Here is a 23,571-nt window from a genome sequence, read left to right on the forward strand (position 1 = left end):
TAAGTTTTTGATATTTCTCTAGAGATGATGTCTCACCATGTTGCGCAGGCTGGTCTCAAACTGCTGGGCTCAAGTGATCCTCCAGTCTCTGCCTCCCAAAGTGCTGGGATTGATCACAGGCATGCACCACTGTCCCTAACTTACAGGTGTGGATTTTAAGTCTTGAAACACTGGGAGATTGTTCCCGTTTGTACTCCTATTAACAAACTATGAGTGTTCCTCTTTCAGCACACTCTGACCAGCAGTGAATATGGTTTTTTTTGCTTTTAAATAAACTTTATCAAATGGCAGAAAAATGGCAGAAATCATATTTCTTTTACATTCTGCATTTCCTTGTGTATCAGTAGTAAGGTTAAAATGTAAAAGTGTATTTGGCCACTTGTACTTTTCTGTGAACGTGTCTAATAAAGACATTTTTAATCTCAAACTTTATATGATTGCTTTTCTTTAAACTTACCAGTTTTATGTTTAGACATCTGCCTTAAAACTACCTGAAGATTTTCTTCCTCTTTTTCAATTTCCTGCTTTATAAGTGCAAGTTGAGTTTTTCTTTCACTAATCTGGACATTCAGTTCTCCTTTCTGAAAACTCAGTTCTTCCAGAAGAGATTTTACTTCCTGTGTTAAAAAAAAAAGTCACTCCCCCCATAATTATAAATGAAAATTACTTTAAAATAAGTTCTGTTTTTAACTGTCATTTAATAGAAATTCTAACCAGAAACAAGCTCATTTTTCCTTTTCTATTAAGAGCAGCACTATATTTTTCACAAAAAATTTCTATATAATAGAAGTAAGAAAGTAACATATTCATCTAAGTGTACACACAACATTACTATGTGAAAGGCAATGTCCTTTAGAGAGAAAAGGCTGATTGAGACATGGCTTCTACTCTTGAAGGGCTTAGTGCCTTTTGGTGAGTCAAGGCAGGGAACATAAACGTAATCGTGAAAGGCCTAAGATGCCCTAGGAAACATGCAGAGTGTTTCCAATCTTAGAAGAAAGAGAAATTCCTTCTTCCAGGGTAAAGGAACAAGCCAGGGAAGTTTTAGAGGAGGTGGCATGAAGGTAGGCCATGAGAAACAGGTGAGTTCTGGCTAGTGATACTGGATAAAAGGAATTCCTGGAGAAGAAATTGTATGAGAAAGGCATAAAGGCAAGATAAAGTTGGGCATGTCTAGAAATAATGATGGGGGCCACAGGACAGCCACAGCATGGACATATAACAAAACACCAAACTGATGTCACAGAAGAGCAAGATTTCTGGAATTTATATTTTCATTTGGGGAATACCAATGACAATACCTCAGGGTAAATGTACAGCATTGTCCTAGGACTTTTAAGAAAACCTACTGAAATACATACTCTAATGTGACTGCACTTCTCAGCTACTTCAGTTTCTCCCAGTCTCAGAGCTTCCTGGAGGTCAGCTTTTGCTTGGACCATGCTTTTTTGGAGTAGATGCAGCTCCTCCTTTTTATGTCCTAACTGCCTGTCCAAGGCAGTCATCTCTTGCTGCTGACTTGTCGCCTGCATTAAAGAAAAGGGAAGAGTACATTTGACAAAGGCCACGCGGTGCTAACTTGGAGATGATTTAGTTGTGAGGAATATCAGGAGCTAATATTCTATCCTCAAGAGTCAGGAAGGCCAGGCAAGGGGTGTGAGCAATAAAATCTTAAGCACACATACTTAAAATCATTCAAATCACAGCAAGAACAAAAATATGATAGTCATGATTATTCCTCAGGTTATAGTTCCCAAAGAATTTTTATATATCTATTTATATATGATTTGATTTTGACAATCTTGATGATAGAAAAGATTTTAAAAATATACTCATTTTTAAAATTTAAAAATTACTTAATTTTTAAGGGCAATACATACTTGTTTACAAAAAAGGTAGACAATACAGATATACAGAAGGAAGAAAACAGAAAATACAATCACCCTTATCAGACGAACACTTTTGAACTTTGGCAATGACTAAAAACACAATCACAAGTGTTCATAAACTCAAGTAACAGAAATGATCTCATAGATTATACCATATCTTGAGACTCACTTCTTTTACTTAATAATATTATACTAAGTTGGGATGCAAATTTAGTGTAGATGCTATGTTTAACCACTATGGCAAATAACCTCATTTATTCTTTATACTTTGTTTTGTATTTTCCAATCTTTTCTACAATCAAACATGTTACCTTTGTAATCATCAAATATATAGGTTTTTCAAGGTGTCTCTTGCCCTACCTGGCTTTTCAGCTGTTCCAGCTCAGCTCTCTTGGCCTGAAGGAGGGTCTCTGATTCTTTAAGGACCTGCAGGTGGTGGTCCTCACTGCGTTCTGCTGTCTCAATGTCCTTCTGCAGTCTCTGAAGCCTATAAAGCACCAGCAGCACTAGAGACGATCTTAAGGGAGACTGAACCCCAGAGCTGTCTGCTAGCACAAGCCCCCTTGCAGCCCTACAGAGGCCTTACTTACTCTTCCGTCAGTTTTTCCTTCTTCTTGTTTAAACATTGGAAGTCTGAGTCTTTTGCTGCTACAACTTTGTTTATTTCTTTCAGGATTTCTTCTTGCTTGATTTTGTGCTGCTCCAAATCCCTTGCATCAGCCTGGAGCACCCTAAAATACATTGCTTTATTCCCCCAGGCCCTGTAGACCTGACGTGCATTATTTAACATAAACCAATTATTATCCTCTTAGAAGCATTCATCTTACTGTATACATCAATGGCTGAGGGATTCCACCTACCTTAGCTGCTGATCGGCTTTGACAAGGTTAATAGCAGTTTCCTGAGCTCTCCTTTCTAACTCCTCAGCATCGGACTCGGTTTGCAATAAACTTTTCTTGGCATCAGTGAACTTTTCAACAGCATTTTTTGTCTAGAAAAGAAACTGCCGTTAAAAGCAATTCAGTTACAATACTCAGTTATTGGAAGTGTAAACTGTTGCAACTATTTGTAAAACAAGATGCTATGGAAAGAAATAAAAATGCCCATTCACTTTGACTCTCCAGTTCTCAGAAAATAATTCAGAAGCAAAGAAATGCTACATAGAAATATTCATTGTATATCGAAGTAATAGAATACAGTGGAATATTGTGTAGTCTCTAAAATGATGACGATGTAGCAACATGGAAGAAAATAATAAAGTATAAATAATGTGAGAGCAACTATGTAAAACTATATCTGAGGCAATAAAGACTGACAGGCCATTGGAAAGTAGTGGGACTGTAGATGCTTTTTACTTCAAAATAATCTGTAATGCTATGATGTTATTTTTTATATAAAAACGATCTACTCAATTAAGTGGCAGTGAAGTTTTACTCTGATTTTACCAAGATTCCTTCCACAAGGAATTCCTTACACAAGGAATTAGCATGATAGAGGGTCTCTGATTCTTTAAGGACCTGCAGGTGGTGATCCTCACTGCGTTCTGCTGTCTCCATGTCCTTCTGCAGTCTCTGAAGCTTACATAGCACCAGCAGCACTACAGACTCTAGTGCTGTACTCTACTATCACGTTAAGTAAAAATTCATTAATCCAATGATGATTTAATTGTGGTTGAGAAACACAAATATTAAATACTTTTCAAGTATTTAAAAATCTTCTTATATAAGATTTGGTAGCCGGGCTCGGTGGCTCAGCCTGTAATCCCGCGCCTTTGGGAGGCTGAGGTGAGTGGATTGCCTGAGCCCCCCGACCTGGGCAGGCGAAACCTCATCTCTACAATAAAATAAAAAACTTAGCCGGGCGTGGTAGTGCGCGCCTGTAATTCCGGCTACTGGGAAGGCTGAGGCGGAAGGATCACCGGAGCCCAGCATGGTCGAGGCTGCGGTGGCAGGGAGCGGCCACTGCACTCCAGTCTGGGTGACAAAGTGAGACTCCAGCTCAAAAAAAAAAAAAGATTTGGTAAAAACTTGTTCTTGTCAGCTTGGTTTCCTTTTCTGCCTAACATAAGAGACCTAAAACAGTATCATCAAAAAGTCCAAATGCAGAGTTTGGTTTACACTTGGTTGAGCAGTAACTCATTTTCAGTCAAAACACCCCTGAAGTTTTGCCATTATACTAAAGCCAAAGGAGTCTGCATGCTAAATTTCCCATGTGGATGCAAAAAGGCTGGCAAACTCTCAAAGAGCTAAATATGTCACCATACTTCTTCCCATTTCAGATAGCTGGTTTCTGTCAGCTTCATTGACAAAGCACTGGAAAAAACTCACTACATGCTCCAGAGGTCACATTTCTAAGTAGTTTTTTTTGTCTCCTTCTATGTCAGGTTTGAACATGTCTGGTACATTCCTTATAAAACACAGCTACTTCTCTCTTCTCCTCCTTCTTACCAAGCTGCCTCTCTGAGTCATTTTGGGAGAATAAAGGGAAAAGAGCTTATCAGCCCTGGTTCACTTACCACCTCAGCCTACTACCGTGTCATCAATTTTCTTTCATATACCAGTAATATTTTTTTTCTCTAGTTCTGCTCACAGTAATTTTCAGTAATCTAACAAGTGACAATGAAAGGAACTGCTCACATGAAGGGATGAGGACTTTTTCTATTTGTATTATGCTATACTTACAGAATTTATTCAGGAAATTATTCAGTTCCTGGGTAATAAATCTTTACTAAGTTAAATAGAGTCACAGTGAAAAAATAATATCGAAGTGATAGTTCCTGAGATGTTCCATTTGAGTAAGAAACTCTTTTCACCCTGGGATTTTTATCTAACAAAAAAAGCTCTTAGCTGTGTGACTCTGGGCCAGTGATAAGCTCTCTGAGCTACATCAGTAAACTGAGGTAACATTCTCTTATAGAGTTCCTTGCTAGGAAGATTAAATGAAGTGATATTTATAAAATGGCTGATGTGTAGCCAAGGTGGAGGCTCAATAAAAGGTAGCTCCTTTTCTTCCCCAAGTTCCCTCCGTGATGTAGTCTAAAGAATACTATCTCAGACCAAAAAATCTTTTATATCATTATCAACTTGGAGAAAAAATTAAGACTTGTGAGGTCTTATAGCTTACGGTTTGTAGCTTAATAAGAATATAAAGCTTGACCTATAAAAAAACACAATGATCAGAACCCAAATAATAATTAGAAAAAATATATACAGGATAAGAAGGTAGATCATGCTAGGAATTAAATGACTTCAGAAATTTTTTTGAGTTGGAGTCTCACTCTGTCGCCCAGACTGGAGTGCAGTGGCACGCTCCCGGCCACCGCAGACTCAACTTGCTGGGCTCCGGCGATCCTTCCGCCTCAGCCTTCCAAGTAGCTGGAACTATAGGCACGTGCTACCATGCCCGGCTAATTTTTTGATTTATTGTAGAGATGAGGTCTCGCCAAGTTGCCCAGGTAGGTCTCGAACCCACGGGCTCAGGCAATCCACTCACCTCAGCCTCTCAAAGCACGGGATTACAGGCTGAGCCACTGAGCTGGCTAGACTTCAGGAATTTTAAATTTGCTATTTCATTTAATTCATACTGAACAGCCTACATATTCTTAGCCCAAATTTATAGATGAAGAAAGCAAAGCAGAGACTTTGTGACTAGCCCAGATTCTCACAGCTCTTTAACTGCAGAGTCCAGCCTGGAACTTGGCTGTTTGACTTGGACAACTGTCTTCTTATCACATTATTCTCTTTCCAATCCATGCAGACGACATAAGCTGACTCACCCACACTGAGCTCACACCAAAAACACCAACAGGACATACTTTCTCTTTTGTGCATGTAAGTTCACTCTCAGCCTCTGCCAGGAGTCGGTCAGCTTCTCTGAGCTCTGAGCAACGTTTCAGAAGAGTCTTCTCAATACACTCGATTTCATCTACAATATCTTCATGGTGTTTGAGTGATTTTTCCACTTCGAGTTCAGTCATAAGACTCTCAACGTTTCCATCAATGAAGTCCCTAAAAAATCATATACACACATTATGGTCAAACACGGTGGTTCACTCCTGTAATCCTAGCACTTTGGGAGGTGACGTTGGGAGATTTCTTGAGCCCAAGAGTTCGAGAACAGCCTAGGCAACATAATGAGACCTCGTCTCTATAAAACCAATTAGCCAGTCGTGGTGGTATACGCCTATAGTCTCAGGAGGCTGAGGCAGAAGGATTGCCTGAGCCCAGGAGGTCAATGTTGTGGTGAGCCATGATCATGCCACTGCTCTCCCGCCTGAGTCATAGAATGAGACCCGGAATCAATAACAACAAAAAAAATCATATACTCACATTAAAAGATTCTTAATAGAGACAATATAGACACTTGTAGCATAACTACTAAAAAGATGTACAACGATTTTCTAATTTTATGACAGAAGGGAAAAGAGAGGCAGCTACATTTGACTATGTTCAAGGTCTATGTTAGTTTTTTATTAAACATGGAATACTATCAGCAATAAACAATGTAAAATGTATGACGAAGTTGTTTGACCTTTTAAATACAACAGCGGGGCTCAGTGGCTCAGCCTGTAATCCCAACACTTTGGGAGGCCGAGGTAAGTGAATTGCCTGAGCCTGCGGGTTCGTGACCTGCCTGGGCAACTTGGCGAGACGTCATCTCTATAATAAACCAAAAATTAGCTGGATGTGATAGTGCACACCTATAGTTCCAGCTACTTGGAAGGCTGAGGCGGAAGGATCGCCAGAGCCCAGTAGGTCGAGGCTGTGGTGGCCGGGAGTGGCCACTGCACTCCAGTCTGGGTGACAGAGTGAGACTCCAACTCAAAATAAATAAATAAAATAAAATAAAATAAAATAAATGCAACAACAAAGAGTATTGTGCTGTTAGCACTTGGTCAAGAAAATATTGATACTTCTGTTCTTCTGAGGTATAAAAATAAAACAAACAACAACAATTAACCTTTTTCTCAAAATATCAAGTCCCAGTTCACATACTGCCCCAAAGACTACCTGATTTTGTGATTTATACTGTTCTGCTAGGTTAAAACTATGGCGACACTATTTGATAAATTAAAAAAAGCATGATACATGATTTACTATCTCAAGGTTAAAATGGCAAAATTTTTGAAAGTGGGACTATCCATGACTGCATGACAGAAAAATATAAAAACAAATTTAACATACTAACAGAGTCTTTCACTTTAAATGAAAGCACATAGATTATTTTTACTTTCTTCTTTAAACATTGTTACCAAAACTTTCTAGAATAATCATTTATTACACATTTATAACTAGAAAAAGAAATATCCTACCACTCCTACCATCTTCCTCAAAAAACCTCAAAATAAAAAAACTCCCCTCCCCCACACAAACCCACAAAAATAATAACTATAACCACCCCCTCCAACATCTAGTCCCAATCTTCTAGATGTGGCCCTTGCTTCCTCTCATCAGTCTATTAGTCATATGTCTGCTCCTAGATGGCAGTGACCATGTCACTTATCTCTGTGTCCTCCATGGGCTTCCCTCCCACCCTGGGCCTGGGCCAGTCTGGCTTAAATGAAAACTGCTGGAGAACAGACATAGGTCACAGACTACTGCAGAAGATACGCTTTTATATAATCAATCAACACATGTTTGCATTAGTTAGTTGACCCTATGGCAGGTGCTGGGACAGAGAAAGAGGTTTAGCAACTACTCTCAAGGAGTTCCCACCCAGGTTCCTCAGACACTGTGTGAACTGTGTAAGTCCAAGATTGCTAACCCGAAATTGTGGGTGCCTGGGAAGAAAAAGGTTTTGTGTAAGAGGGGACCCCTGACCTTTGTTTTGAAAGACAGGTTAAAGTCAGGTACGGGGTAAGGATGGCATTTCAGGGAGAAGACAGCAAAGGTGTGGAAGCAGGAGAAAACGTGGGGTTTGGGGAAAGTGGGCCAGACAGAATACTGTGTGAGGGAGAGAAGGATAAAAAAGACAAGCAGGGCTCAGAGCATGGAGGACAGTGTGAACTCTGGGGAGTGTATATTCTGAGAGTCACTTGGGAAAGTAACACAGTCAGATTTGCAGTGTGTCAAGGATGGAGTGGAGAGGAAGAGATAAGACATAGAAGGCCAATGTGGAGGCTATTACAGTGGTCTAGGATGAGAATGATTAAAAGTCAGAGCAGCAGAGATGACAGAAAGGGACCATATTGAGAGCTCTTTGAATAAAGAGTCAGCAGGATCTGGAGACCAACTGGATGCTAGGGGGAGTGAGGGAAACAGAGGAACTGACCACCCCTGCCATGTTTTCAGCTAGTGTAACTGAAGAGAGAGAATAGTTGTGCCATTTTGCAAAGAGGACTACAAGAAAAAATGATTTGAATTACTGGCCAAGAGAACTTAGATCTGTACTACCCAATATGGTACTCACCGTGTGGCTATTAAATTAGTTGAGATTAAATTCTGTTCCTCAGTTCCATTAGCCACATTGCAAGCGCTCAACAGCCACATGTGGCTGCTACTGTTCTGAACAGTATACATCTAGAACATTTCCAAGATCACGGAAAGTTCTATTAGACAGCATCGATCTAGGTTATCTTCATGAACTAATATCATATTTATATGAATTATAAAAATGTAATTACTTTTGCTGTTGACGTTTCCGGATAGTTTCATGTAATTCTTCCACTTCACGCTCTAAGTCTTTCTTCTCTTGCAAAAGCTCATCAATATTATGTTGCAGTTCTTCCATTTCTTTCTCAGACTGCCGCTTGGATGCTCTTATCCACCGTTCTTCCTGTCTCTTTGATTTTAAATGCTGCATTATGTCTTCTAACCTACAAACTTCATTCTCCTGAACAAAGGGGAAAAAATGCAGCGCTGAAACTTCACAGGATATTTCCCCTTTCCTGCCAAAAGCTGAAATTAACTGTGGTTAAAGTAGTGTCTATGACCTGAAAAATGGTGGCAGATCCTAAGACTTTACTATGAAAAGAAAAATTAAATGCAATGGATAAAATTGATGGACTAATAGAAGCTATAACTTTTCCATCAGTCCAACTACAGTTGATAAATATTCACCAAGCCTTCTGTAGATAACTTCTGCCTCCAAAGAGTTCAGTGTCTAGCAGAAGAGACAAAGGTCTCTCCCTCCTTTGGACACATGGGAGGGGAATTGTCTGAGAAGGCTGCCCAGAGGAAGAGGTGTTTTGAAGAGTGAATGAAAGGGGAAAGACCCACATAGAAGAAATAAAATTTGTGAATGTAAGGAGGTATACAAGGGTATTTTGGAAACTATATAAACCGTTGGGTATTTTTGGAGAGTAAAAGAGTCAGTTTTACAGATAGATTATCAATAAATGCTGAACAGGAAGAATTGCTACAAATTACAATGTGCATTGAAAAACTATAGGAGAATTTGAGTGACTACCATTGTATCCATGTAAATGCACCAAGACTCTCTGAAACTATTCTGACTTACTAAAATGGGACTGGTGACTTGATACCCAGGTGTCTTAGTCCTCTATCTTCCCCTTCAACTGCTGAGAGGAGAAGGAAAAAACAAAGGCTCCAAGTGTTCTGATTTGAAAGAGGAGAGTGGATTGTATTTTATTTCTTTAGAACCAAAAAGTAATACAGTAATTAGGACATAATCATTTCTTAGAATGTAGCCTAAGAAAAGAATACGAAATACACTAAGAATTTACACACAGTCAGTTATAGTCCTACAAATAAAAAAACATTGTGCAGTCAATAAAATACTGTTTAAAAACATTTGTAAAACCATGAATAAATGCTTGTAACACTAAGTGGGAAAGATACAAAATATTGTGTACAATAAAATCTAAACTATGAAAATAAATAATAACCAGTACATCCCACCACCTAGAGGTAATCCTCACCAAAATCTTGCTGTATGCTGTCCATACATATCTGCATATACATGTAAAGGCATTGTATGTGAATATATCTATACATGTATATTAATATAGCATATGTTGATAGAAGAACGTATAAGCTTTGTGTAAAAATGGTTAATTTCCGAATTGAAAACATTTCTGTTATAAAATGGCTAAGCCAGCTTTGTAGACTAGCCTGGGACCCTAGTTCCTGTTCATAGTATTTTTTTTTTTTTTTGAGGTGGGATCTTACTATGTTGCCCAGGCTGACCTTAAACTCCTAGACTCAAGCAATCCTCTTGCCTTAGCCTCTCAAGTAGTTGGGACTACAGGTGCATGCCACTGTGCCCAGTTTAGTACTACCTTAATAAGAGAATGATTTGCACAGTGATAAATACCAGCCTTACAAACACACCTTTGGGATATAATCCAGTCACAAATTAGTTGACTTACTAAGTATATAACCTTATCAATCACCCATGGAAATAGTATGAACAGAGGGTCATAAGTCTTTCCACTTACTAAGTTATGGTGTTCTGGGACGTTGCAATGCAGCACACCCATAGGGATGAGGGGGACAGAGAAGTTAGGGGGTGGAGGCCCATACACGACAGGAGCCCCCACTGGAGGTGGGCCATAAACCACAGTGCCAGGAGTGAGAGGTCGGCTGTTGTTGGGCAAGGGAGGAGGTGGTGCATACAGGGCCATGCCCTGGGGCACAGGAGAACCATCAGGAAGCACAGTATACATCATGTATCCAGCAGGAGGCACAAATGGGGGTTCCTCTTGGTCATACAGCTCACTCTCTTCCTGGCTCTCTCCTCCACTGTCTGCATCTTCAAAGAAATAAATGTGTTTTATTTCTTCTTATTTAAATCTTCAAAGAAAGAAGTGTTTTACCCATATGGTTTATAGTTTAATAGGATTAGTAGAGACCAACAGCATTTAGATCAAGATACGAACTCTGAAAAAAACAGTCAAGTCATTTTGAAAAGCAGATCAAAACATGGATTCAAAGTATTTTCAATGGCTGATACTTGAGTTTTTCTTATCCGTTGGTTTGTTTGTTCTTTCACTAATTTATTCATTCATTTATTCAGCAACCATTTGGGTGCTTGCTTCATGCTATATAAAAGACCAACAGAGATGTGCTGTGAGATAACAAGTGTTAAACACTGTCAAGATATGTAACAGTCCCTAATGTGATGGCTTATCTCCCCTAAAAGCAGGAATTATGTTTGCTGATCAATGACAACAGAGAACCTATAACACAGCAGGCAGTCAATAAATAATTCTTGAATGAACAGATCCTCAGAAGACAATATTTCCATTTTACAGATTAGGAGCAGCTAAATAACTTGCCCAAGATCACACAGCTACTAAGTGAAAGAGCTGAGACTCACCCAGGTCTGACTCTTCCTCTTAAGCTTTGGAAGATAGACCTGTAAGACTGCATTTTAGTAGGGAGATAAATACCAAGATGCAAGGTTACAAGGCATCATGCTCCAGTCCAGGCAAAGAAACTGCTCAGTTAGCATGGGTGAAGCAGGGTGGAGGAAGGCTTCATAAAAAAGTGTTGTTTGAGGACCTGGGACTGAAGGATAAGTAGGAATCGGTTTGGGAGAAGAAGGAAGAAGAAGGACATTCCAGACACTGGGTTTAAAACATGGAGGTGTGAGGAACCTGCCAGGCTTGTGAGTACCTTTAGCTGCTGGGTATGGCATGGGTGAGTGATAGCAGGTGAGACAAGAAGTCACTGGCCAAGACCAGATTGCAGAGGGCCTTGTGAAGCTAAAGAGTTTGGACTGTATCTTAGGGATATCAGGGAATCAATACAAGTTTATTATACAGGAAAGAGAAATACAACTTCCCTATGTGATCTGACTCACCTCTATCTGGAAACGATTTATGTAGTCTAGTCCTAATGGGAGAATAGACCCAGTATCCTGAGGCAGGTGGAGGCCCACTGCCTTCCTTCCCATCCTGCTGCCCAGGACGTGGTTTTCTAATAGGAGTTGAGGCTGTGTACTTGAGGCCGACACCAGAGTCTTTGGTGGCCTGGGAACTATGGCTGGAAACCTAAAAATAAATGACAGCAGAGCACATTATCTACTACAAATGAAAAGGCTGATTTTTGAAAAATGTCAAAATCTAGAGCAAAGTTGAGATGTGGCAAAGTTGAAAAAGCACTTGGTTTCTTTTCATTACCATCATTCTCATTTTTCACAGAGTGAAGTAAATATATAGTCACATAAACTTCAGTTCCATACACATGGTTCAGCTTATTACATCCCTCTGGACTTGACTGACATAGCAGGGTGAAGAAGGCCATGCAGAGGAGGGTTATGTGTGTAATGGCTGGAGTCAAGTCAGACTGATCTGTGAAAGTGAGGGGCTTGAAGTGTGGTAAAAGCAACAAAACTGATGTCTATTTATCCTTTCAAAAACTATTACCTTACATCTACCTCCTATCTTGCCTTTTCTAGAAATAACAAATCCCTGACTATGCTGAAATGGGAAAAGCATACCATTTGGCTCTCTAACTGGGTTAACTTTATATAGTAATTCCCCGAAAGAGAAATAAAAACAAATTTTCCTAAGTGATCAGATCCCTGGGTGTCAGCCTCTCTTCTTCCTTTCCTGGTGGTTTCTTTTCTTTTACCTTGTGGCCCAATGACTGAGGCAAAAGAATCTAGCAAACCTTCACAGGAATCTGGGGATACCAGGCTTCTGTTGTCCTGGGAGAGTGGCATGGCTTTAGAGCTCTACTCTGCTGCTCTCCCTCTCCTTCCTAGTCTGTAGATCTATCCTCCAAACCCTCACCCAGCTCAGGTTACATGTTTTGCTCTCATTAACTGCTTCCAACTCTGACTCTGGTTATGCTAAGGAGCAGGCTAGACTTCTGGGAGGAGAATCCCCGGTTCAGTTCTTCAGGGTTCCGGTCAAGTCTCAGTCCTGGGATCCTAGTGTGTCTGAACTGCTTCTCCTTGACTGTTCCTCATCAGCTGATTCTAGCAAGATGGCACCCAGCTCCTCTGTTTTGGATGAATCTTCTCCTCACTTCCCACAGTTCCTCCCTGATCCCTCTCCTTGCCATCCCTTAATTCCATCTCTTCTTCTCTAGATCCACTGATCCAGCTCTGGCTTCTTCCATTCTTCACTTGAATCAGTTCAGACAGCCCCACAGAAAGCTCAACCTGCCACAAGTCTAGCTTCTACACTCAGCCAGAATATTCTCCCTAAACTACTGCTCTGATCATGTTAGTACATAATCAGTTTCACATGGCCTACATAATCAAATACAAAGAATTTTAAGGTCCTTTTAAAAAGCATGACTCCAATCAACATTTCTAGCTTCATCTTTCACTGTTCCCATCAAACTCTCCAGCTCCACAAGGCTACTTGCCATGGCTAAGCCAACTCTCCTCTTCTACACAAGCTGTTTCTTCCCTTACTGCTTGCTAGGTTCTGACTTCATGACCCTGCTTAAGAAGCCTTCCTGAACTTTCCCATGAGATGAATCCTTGACACATCTCTGCAACTAGAGCACACAAATCAAGTCTGTTGTTAAATGCATGTCAGTGTTTTGTAATTACACTGGCATGGCCAAAGAGCTCTTTGAGAGCAAGGGCTGTTTCATTCATTGTGGTACCCTACCACTGCCTAACACTTGGCCTAGACTTCAGTAAGCACTGAATGAATGTTTGTTAAAAGGAAATAAAATCCAGGTGCCTATTTGTTAGTCTGAGCTTCTATATAATTCTATACCCACTGCAACAAACTCTCTGGGTTCAGCAATTCCCCAAGAGAGAAATGAAAACATGGCAATAGCTCCATGGAAAGTAGCCTTGTGGAGCTGGAGAGTTTGACGGGAACAGTGAAAGATGAAGCTAGAAATGTTGATTGGAATAATGCTTTTTAAAAAGGACCTTAAAATCCTTTGTATTTGATTATGTAGGCCATGCGAAAACTGATTATGTACTAACATGATTATGTACTGATTATGTACTAACCTTTTTCTCTTATAGTATCCTCATTTATGGGCCTACAACATATCACCTGAGCATGAACAGGCAATTGCTATCCTTCCTGGAAAGGTTTTTTTTTTTTTGTCTCAAATATTAAAAACACTGGAGAACCTTTGGCTCAGTCTAAAGATGTTGTTCCTGACACCTGTTCATAAGTTTATTGAAGAGGACAATGCCACACTTTCTTAAAGAAAATTAAGTATACACTCCCAACACCACATAATTCATACTTTTGATGATGGTGGTGGTGGCATAAAGTACCAGTAGCCTCGTCTTTTGAAAGGATCTGTCATGCTGCTGATGTAATCATTCTGATAAGAAACATCACGTCGAAGTTCAGCTATTTCTTCTAAAACATTTTCAAAGCCTCCTTTGTTATCTGCAAGGAAAAGCCATTCTGTGAAGTTGGTATGAAATCATTTACTTCCTTTCTCTCTCAAAATACAAGAGATTCCACAAGAACCAATGACTTTTATCAGTTCCTTAAAGCCAACTTTCAGTCTGTACTGTGGTAGTTTTTGCTAATGCTAAGAGAATAGGCATATCCTTCTGTCCTTTTATTATAAAGTAAGTCAGAAGCAAATAAACTGATCTGTAAATGTTTTTTCTTTTGATATTACAAATACAAACCTCTTCATTCTTTGTAATCAAGTTTTTCAATATCATACAAAAAATGATTTTTAAATTCTTTGATTTTAGCCATTAAGCTAATTACCACTGCTCTCTAAATCAAGCAAGGAATTGATTTTTAACAGTTAGATATGTTTTTTTAAAAAGGGAAAAAAACAGGCTGGACGCAATAGCTCACACTTGTAATCCCAGACCCTTGTGAGGCCAAGACAGGAAAATAGCTTGAGCCCAGGAGTTCAAGATTAGCCTATGCAACATAGTGAGACCTCAACTCTACAAAAAAATTAAAAATTCGCCAGGCATGGTGGTGTGCTCCTGTAGTACCAGCTACAAGGGAGGCTGAGGCAGAAGGATCACTTGAACCCAGACTGTGGTGAGTCATGGTCATGACACTGCACTCCAGTCTGAACAACAGTGAGACCTCAACTCAAAAAAAAAAAAAAAAAAAGAAATGAGATGATTTGATTTTACAATGACGAAACCACTGTCAAAAGCCCAATACTTTACCAGCCCCAGTGAGGTCTAGTACATTCCGCAGCCTTGCAATCTCCGTCCTTTGTCGCTCCATTGTCTCAAGTAGTTTCTCAATATCTAGCACCTGTGAGTTTGCTCCTGCAGTACCTACATCTGCTTTCTCCATCTCAATTCGCAACTATTAAAAAAAATCACATACACAAAATGACCAACGAATTAATTCTTTCCCAGAGGCATTTATCTTTGCAATGTTATTATAATTCTGTTTTTTATTTACTTTACCAGTGAGGAAAATGCATTACTCCTTATATTTAAACTGCACTGTGCCTGGCACATAGTAGAGGGTAAAGTACTGATTGACCACTGATAACACTTCAGAATTCTTTGACATATCACCTACACTAATTTGGTCTTCTGGGAACTGAGAAGGACCCAGTAAGAAAGAGGCCTCAGGGTACCAGCACTGACCTGATCCTCTTTCTCTCTGAGGAGATTCTGCAGGAGTTCAATCTCAGCTTCTGCTCGGGTCAGATCTCTGGCCGCTTGTGCTGCTTTTCTGCTGAACCTCTCTGCCTCCTGCAACTCCTACTGGGACAGAGAGTTAAGAAAGGCACCACTGCTATCACAGGTTGTCTTCATTTTCTCTACTTCTCAGATTGATTCCTCTGCTTTTGTCACATGCTTGCCTGGCTCCCTCCATGCAAATATGGCATCAAGCCACACCTTTTGTGTTGTTCCCACTGCTGGGTGGCCTGCCCATCCTCCAGTCCACTCCTGCCCCTGGCCCAGAGGACAAAGTGGACAGGGCGCTGCATCAGAAAGAACAAGGGCTAATTTTTTTCTTTGCTGTTCTACAGTCTTCCATGACTGATGTCTCTCTGAACTCTCATCATTAGATTTTTTTCTCTTATGATTTACTATCTTAATCTCATCCACATTTGCATCCTATAATGCACAGTAACACACATTAGGTCAGTCAGGAATCATAACAGCTCTAAGAGGTAACGTATTTTCATACGACCGTAGAAGATGAAAAATTTGAGGTTCAGAGGGATTATATAACAAGCCTTCAAAAAATCCTTTTCTAGGTAAGTATTGATAGCTATCTCTTTAGGCAGATCCCTACACTTTAAGGTAGGGTTAGTATGTTTATTTGATGGTTCCTTTCAGGGCTCAATAGAGTTCAAGACCCAAGACAGCACAAAATAAATTCTTGGGGGTTATGAAGGAGAAACATAACCTCTAGGTCTTAAGAAAAACAGACAACTTGACAGTGGTTTATAACATAACCAGAGATAAAAAAAAATACAGTGTTTTTTTGATAGCAGCAGCACTGATGAAACTTGTTCTGTATGTGTGGACTCACCTCTGCTCGCTCTTGGTTAATTTTCATAACAGTTCCATGAAGAGACCTCAGCTGGTCTTTGGCAATGGTGAGCTCAGCTGTGGCTAGCTTATCAGAGGTGGCCACAGCTTTCTTTAGTTTCTTTAATTCTTTGTCTAAACCAAGAAACTGCTCCTGAGATTTGGCATCTTCAAGTGTCTTCTAAAATAAAATAAACATTAATTACACAGATGAATCATTTGGTAGTAATGAATTAAGAGGTAATAACCAGGAGGGCAGGGACTCTGTTCACTGCTGCACACCCCATACGTAATACACAGGAGGTACTCCATAAATATCCACTGACAAATAAATAAAAAGTTCCAAAATTGAGATAAACTCAGAATCAGTCTTCTTTGTTAAGGATCTTAGTGGTCATAACTTCATTCATTCGTTGGAAAAACATTTCCTGGTACTACGACTAAGGAGTGGGCAGACCCGCCTTCAAAATTGTTGAATCAGGCCCAGGACATATGGTGGTAAAGAAAGAACTTGACATTTTCGAGGAACTGAAAGGAGAAGCATAGCAAGAAAAGGAGAGATTGAAACAGAAGTAGATGTGATTTCACTTCAACTCAATTATACTATCAACCCTAGGTCTATTAGTTACATGCTGATTACTAATGATGACAAGATATTATTCAAGAAGGCACATTCCAAGGTCACCACATGCCAACTGTTCAAAAAGGCCTTTGATATGAAATAATTCTATTTATTGTATTAAAAACATTTTCCTCATAGGACTTTTCTGAGCATTTTATCACTTAAGCCTAGCCCCAACCACAGAGCTAGGAGGTTGCTGACCCAATAGGCATAGATGTTCCCCTACTAGAAGTTCCACTACTCAACACAACTGTCTTACAAGCCTCCAGAGTATCAACTACCTGGGCCCATCGTGGCCTAATAGAAGTGAACCAAAAGCAGATGCTCCAGGCTCTCTTTATTACAATTGCCCTAGGCATTTATTTTACACTCTCCTACAAGTCTCTGAATACTTCAAATGCCTTCAAAAAATCCTTTACCAGCCCCAGTGAGGTCTAGTACATTCCGCAGCCTTGCAATCTCCGTCCTTTGTCGCTCCATTGTCTCAAGTAGTTTCTCAATATCTAGCACCTGTGTAACTTTAGAGTCAATTAAGTAGTACTTAACAAATGATATTGGGATGAATTTGATTCCTTAAAAACCCCTTGCCTAACTGGACACAGATGTCAAACAGGTTTAAGAATTTTGGTTTTTCTCCTAAGAACAAGGGAAGCTACAGGGAGGAGGTACTGACTGATAGTAGCTACTTGAGTTTAGAAAGAACATGTTGTAGACAGGGTTATGAGTAGAAGGGGCAGATCTGTCAGGCAGTCATAGTATTTGTCCAGAAGAGAGATGATAGCTAGATGAGGGTCTAATATCAGAGAAGAAAAAAAAAGGACATATATCACAGATATATTTTAGAGGCGAACTCAATAGGACTTAGGAACTGATAGGTTCTCAGTGAAGGATGAAGCAAGTCATTCACTGAGGTTGGGAGAAGGGAGCATGGCATAAGGAGTGAAAAGGATACAATGGAGCAGGGGAGAGAGAGCTCACTAGAGAAAGTGGTCATGTTGTCCATTTGAGGTTGGTGACTATAAGTTTATAATGACACCACTATACTGAATGGGCATATCCAGCATACCAAGCATAGGTGCAGGCCCAGAGAAAGCAGAGAGCTTCATTTTCTCAGGGAAGTAAGACAGAAAAGGGCATGGGACTTGAGAATTTTTTTGTTATAGTGGTAGACCATGGAATTTAAGTTGGACAAGGAAGAAAGTAAAGACAAGAAGGGCTTAACAGACAGAAAAGGTGGGGCTAATGAATCGAAAACTCAATATGGTTGAGAAATTGTTAGGGTGAGGGTGACAGCAAGATCAAAGGTTTGATTAGAGTGGGACACACACTTCAGTTTATGATTTCAGGGAGGGGGGTGGGTGTAATTTCTGACTGACAAGGTCCAGAAAGTGACAATGGAAGTAGATGGTTGAGGTGGGAGGGAGAAAGGCCATCAAAGAGAGGTGAGGGCACTAGAAAGGAAGATGTGGAGTTTAACAGTAATTTCCCATGGATGTGTCCAGTTAGGCAAGGGGTTTTTAAGGAATCAAATTCATCCCAATATCATTTGTTAAGTACTACTTAATTGACTCTAAAGTCACTCTTTATAGTCTCAATTCTTTTGTTTCCATCTATCATGATGCCCTGGTCTCAGGTCCTTGATTCAATAGCATGCACTGAGGTCTCACCAAGGTCAGGTTCAACTCTATGCTGGCAGTGCAGCCAGAGACGACTATGGCTCACAGCCGTCAGCTGACCCGATTGCCAGTGGGCAGGACCCAGGCAGTAGTACTTGTGTGTCTCACTTTCCTAGCTTTCCCCACCTTTTTCTCTAACTCTCGGAGTTGAGCCAGAATTCTCTCCTTCTCTTCATCAGCTTCCTGAAGCTGGAGATCTGTAAGGCCTTGGATTTCCTCCATACTTTTTAGATTGTCTTGCAAATAGTGAATTTCATTCTCCAATTGCTGGATTCTTGCTTCATGTTGCCTCTTATCAAAATTAATCTGTGAGAGAATCAAGTTTCAAGAATGATTTTTATGCAAAATATGTCTCAAGCAAAATAAAAACTTTTTATAGAATTATTTTTCATTTTAGGCTGTAACAAAATTTTGAACAAATGAGTCACCAGGGATGGTTTTATTTTGCATGCTCTCTAGGATCCATTTGAATATCTGCCTCATCATTAAAATCATTACATTAAAAAAAAAAAAAAATTCAGATTCTGGCACCACGATATACTCTGGCAATGTAGTATTATTTACCTGCCTATTATAAAACAGTTCTCACTTGCCTCCAAAATAAGGGAAACAGTTTCACAAACAAGCCTGATGTACTGTAACCATATTCAGGGCTGAGTTTTAGTCACACCCAGTGCAACTTGTTATAAGTGAAAACAACAACAATTATGTTGTATTTACAGGACAAAGGAAGCATTGTAATTCTCTGCAAAACATTAATATTTGCCAAACACTTCCCTCCAGCTGCCTCTTGCCCTTTTCTTACTCTTGCTTCAAGGGCTCTCTCACAGGCCTGCCTGAACTCTTCTTGTCCGTTTGCCAGTTTCTCTTGCTGCAGAGCCATTTCTTCTTGGAGTTTTCTCTCTCTAACTTGTGCTTCCTTTCTTTCCCACTGGGAGCGTGCAAGAATTTCACTGAATTGTTTCTGTAAATCAGCAAGGCTTTTCCCTAAGACATCTGAAGGACTATGAATTCTGGTAAGGGGAATAAAAAAGAGAGTATAAATGTGACATTTCATTTTTGATGCTGGATGCAAACATGTTGTTACCATAAGTGCAAGAGTAGTAAGAGTTGTGTGGAGGGACTGGTGTCAATCTATAGCACTTGACCAAGCAACTCCTAAGTGCAAATGATTGTTTTATTAAATGACTGCTGCCAATCTGAAAACACAGACTCATACCAGGCTAACAAGGTTTGCTCAAAGTATATCTGAAATAATCCTTAGTTTTTCTTTTAATGTTCTCTATTTAAAATGTATCATGTGGCTCTACTTCCTCCTGACCATATGTGATGAACTTTCAAGAATTACTCTTAAATAATAACCAAAGAGTATAAAAGATCTAACATGTAAAATTAAAAAGTGACAGACAATTAGAGTTAAATGATCTGTTGTCTCAGTCATGGAAACTCATAAGGAGAAACTTACAAAATGAATCAGTCATGAGCAGAACTTAGGGGAGTTTATCATTGCACTTCACACAGCTCTGAAGTTGCCAGGCTCATTCTAGACTTGGAGGTCCTGATTTTTCCTTACCTCATTTCCCCAGCTCCTAATTTCAGTTTTCTCCTTAGCTCATCTACACGAGCTGCCACTTCTTCCGGACGAATCAAACCATCAACCACATGGTTAAGGTGATCCTGAAAATCTTTAAGCTGCTGTTTTAACAGGTTATTGTCATCCTGTGAAGGGGGTAACATAGGTAGTATCTGTTATATGCCAGCATATTTTCACTGTTAACCAACTAGCAAACATATCTAGACCACAGAACTAATGCCTCTTTCAAGCAAAAAGAAACTGCTAAACTTTCCCTAAATTGTAGAGAAAAACAGTTTTATATCCTAAGCTATTGATTGTATTCACCTGAATACATTCTACCTGAGAGATTAATCTACTTCAAAGTCAGTGTAACACTGTTAACTGAAATGGAGAATTTAGAACACAATTAACATATTTTTAAGTGCCTGTCCCACATGGAGTCCTCCTTATCTACACACTGTCCCTGCCCAATGCCCTGGGTAGGCCTTTCTGTGCTACTATCTAATCTTGGCCACAGATGATCTGACTCAAGGCTAGTCAATCCATGGACTAGCCAGAAAATAGCCTCTCATTCTTTCCATAATTTGAACTAAGATCCAGTACAGCAAGTTTATGTAAGTACTAGATTTGAAAAGATATGTCAGCTCAGGGTTGGGGTCCATGCTGGGCCAAATACAGTGCTCAGAGAGACAGAGAATGAGAAACGAGTAAGCCATATAGTCCCTAAAAGACTGATAGAGCAGCTCTAGCTCCTTGCAAACTGTCTTATTTCTTGAGGTGGTGTGAGTAGGTTTCAGCTCAATGCAAAGGTAAATGATTTCTGATGGTTTAACTTGTACTCAACAGATTAGTTGGCCAGAGAACCTGGTCAGCATTCTGGAAAGCTGACTTCATTTTTACCTTAGAGGAGAAGCCCCCGCCCCCCCCAAAAAAATACCTTCTTGTCTTTTTCTGTAAGAGATGCACTGAAGTATTTTTGGGTGAAACAAAGATGTATGAGATATTTCTTTAAAATAGTCCAAGAACAAAAAAGGACAAAATGAAACAGTGTTGCATGATGGGTAAATAAAGACTATTCTTTGTTTTTGTGATTATTTGAAAATTTCCATAGTAAAAATAAAAAAAGATAACCCAATGAAGATCCAATATACACACACATAATTCATATAAGAATGGAAAACATGTATGCCATTTATGAGATTTGCTTCAGAAGTTGAACTAATAGCAGTAGAAATTCTAGGCTATCAGATTTCCTTAAACTTTGAGGGAGAAAATATTTGAGGTGTTGAAAGAAGATAAAATTTGGGTGACCTTAGTCCTATCTGTCACAAATTCCCCTGAGTGGCTTTTTTGGAAGCCCTCCTCCAAACCACAGAAATTCTGCCCCTTTATTTCTGGTGACAACAGCAGCCACCTGAGCCAGCTAAGCGGCCACTGACCTCACAGGTATCAAGATCTGAGTGTTGATTCAGGTACCTGTTTGTTCAGACATCTGTCCTCTTTGAGAGTTTAATTACATGAAAAATTCCATCCACTTACTTCTCCTGCAGTTTTTTGGGCAGGTTACTATAAAAATGGCTCTAAAAATATCCTGCCATACATTCCCACAAATATTAAAATGATTGCTTTTTTTTTGAGTTGGAGTCTCACTGTCGCCCAGGCTGGAGTGCAGTGGCACACTCACGGACACTGCAGCCTCGACCTACTGGGCTCAGGTGATCCTTCTGCTTCAGCCTTCCACCATGCCCGGCTGATTTTTTTATTTAATGTAGAGACGAGGTCTTGCCATGTTGCTCAGGCTGGTCTTGAACCCCTGAGCTCAGGTAATCCTCTCTTCTGCCTCCCAAAGTGCTAGGATTACAGGCGTGAGGCACCGTGCCTATCTGGATGATTGCATTTTTAATAGCATTCTTTCTGAGAAGAGGATTGTGGAAACTGTTTGCAATTAAGAAACCCTACTGCAACCCACTCTAGTTAAATTTCTATATAATTACAGAGATATTTCATGGAAGAATGCACCAATCTAATAATTTTAGCTCAGCCTGGTGAGAAATTTGCTTCTAGAACAAGTGCAAGATAATGCTTTTGCTCATGAGTTTACACAGTATACTGTTTTCTCCTGACACTGCCTCCATCTCTTTGCACCATCATAATCACACAGGGATACTCACATTAATAGTCTTAAAGCCATGGTCACAAGGGAACAGAGTTATGAAACTGCCCCATCCAGAATTCCTTTGGTTCTAATAATTCAAATTGCAACGACATGTAAGAGCAGGTGGCTAAGTGTCTGACTACAGATATCATCATCTTTGGGTGTCCTGTATAAGAACACATTCGAGAACAAATCTCTACCTGTAGGTCTTTCAGTTTTGTGCGGAGTTCACTATTCTCTTGTTCCTTTTCTTCCGAGAACTGGGCTTTTCCGAGGGCATTCTTGAGGGCCTGCCTTTCCTTCTCAAGTTCTGCTTGAAGGGCTGACTGTTCTAACTGTCATCATAACAAGCAATAATATGAAAGTACAAAAATAGCAATAATTTATTATCTAAAAAGGCACACATAAATTTACATATACACACAATCCCTTGCTAACTATGGTTTTACACCTCAGTTTTATGTTTTTATGTTTGTACTCCCAAATTTAAAAAAACAAAAATAGTATTTCCCTTAAACTATTAATATTAAGGAGGAGTAAGCATCAGAATCTGTTCAACCCAAATACACCAAATCAGAATCTTCATGTGTGGGCTCAAGCAACTATCTTTAAAAGCTCTGCAAGTGATCCAACAATTTATTTTATTTTTTTATAGACAGGGTCTCACTATGTTGACAGCTCATTATAGTGAGCTGGTCTGAATTCCTGGCCACAAGTGATATTCCCACCTTGGCCTCCCAAAGTACTAAGATTACAGGTGTGAGTCACTGCTCTTGGCTTGATGCAACAATTATTGCTTTCCTTTTCCACAGACCAGTATTTCTCAAACTGTGGTCCTCAAATACCTGTATCAACACTTGGTATGCCTGTTAAAAATGCAGATACCTAGACTCTATCTCAGATTTGGTGGTTTAAGATCTCTAGAGTAGGACCCTGTCAGCCAGGCTTGAGTGCAGTGGCATAGTCATGGCTCACTGCAGCCTCAGCCTCGACCTCCTGGGCTAAGGTGATCCTTCCTCCTCAGCCTTCCAAGTGGCTGAGTCATATGCTACCACAGCTGGCCAATTTTTTTTTTTGAGTTGGAGTCTCACTCCGTTGCCCAGGCTGGAGTGTAGTGGCATGCTCACGGCAACCTCAGTGTCGAACCTGCTGGGCTCCGGTCATCCTTCTGCCTCAGCCTTCCAAGTAGCCAGAACTACAGGCACGCACTACCACCCCCAGCTAATTTTTGATTTAATGTAGAGATGAGGTCTCACCAAGTTGCCCAGGCTGGTCTCGAA

General features: G+C 40.0%; 1 protein-coding gene across 1 annotated transcript in view; it reads right to left on the reverse strand.

The window, feature by feature from the left end:
- The window catches only part of CNTRL (centriolin), a 90,104-nt gene that overhangs the window by 19,321 nt on the left and 47,212 nt on the right, over positions 1 to 23,571 (reverse strand). Inside the window, exons 15-31 of the mRNA XM_021711246.1 lie at positions 22,492 to 22,626; positions 20,134 to 20,279; positions 19,366 to 19,573; positions 18,687 to 18,866; positions 16,264 to 16,443; positions 15,366 to 15,482; positions 14,931 to 15,075; positions 14,024 to 14,172; positions 11,655 to 11,844; positions 10,288 to 10,601; positions 8,512 to 8,720; positions 5,704 to 5,896; positions 2,750 to 2,880; positions 2,480 to 2,620; positions 2,250 to 2,376; positions 1,362 to 1,526; positions 458 to 617 (exon numbers count right to left, since the gene is read on the reverse strand). Of these exons, the coding sequence (XP_021566921.1) occupies positions 458 to 617; positions 1,362 to 1,526; positions 2,250 to 2,376; positions 2,480 to 2,620; positions 2,750 to 2,880; positions 5,704 to 5,896; positions 8,512 to 8,720; positions 10,288 to 10,601; positions 11,655 to 11,844; positions 14,024 to 14,172; positions 14,931 to 15,075; positions 15,366 to 15,482; positions 16,264 to 16,443; positions 18,687 to 18,866; positions 19,366 to 19,573; positions 20,134 to 20,279; positions 22,492 to 22,626 (2,890 nt within the window). The remainder of the gene's footprint in view (positions 1 to 457; positions 618 to 1,361; positions 1,527 to 2,249; positions 2,377 to 2,479; positions 2,621 to 2,749; positions 2,881 to 5,703; positions 5,897 to 8,511; positions 8,721 to 10,287; positions 10,602 to 11,654; positions 11,845 to 14,023; positions 14,173 to 14,930; positions 15,076 to 15,365; positions 15,483 to 16,263; positions 16,444 to 18,686; positions 18,867 to 19,365; positions 19,574 to 20,133; positions 20,280 to 22,491; positions 22,627 to 23,571) is intronic.

The sequence above is a fragment of the Carlito syrichta genome, unplaced genomic scaffold (genome assembly GCF_000164805.1).
Source record: "Carlito syrichta isolate Samal-C Ts95f unplaced genomic scaffold, Tarsius_syrichta-2.0.1 Scaffold82277, whole genome shotgun sequence".
NCBI classification, from domain to species: Eukaryota; Metazoa; Chordata; class Mammalia; order Primates; family Tarsiidae; genus Carlito; species Carlito syrichta.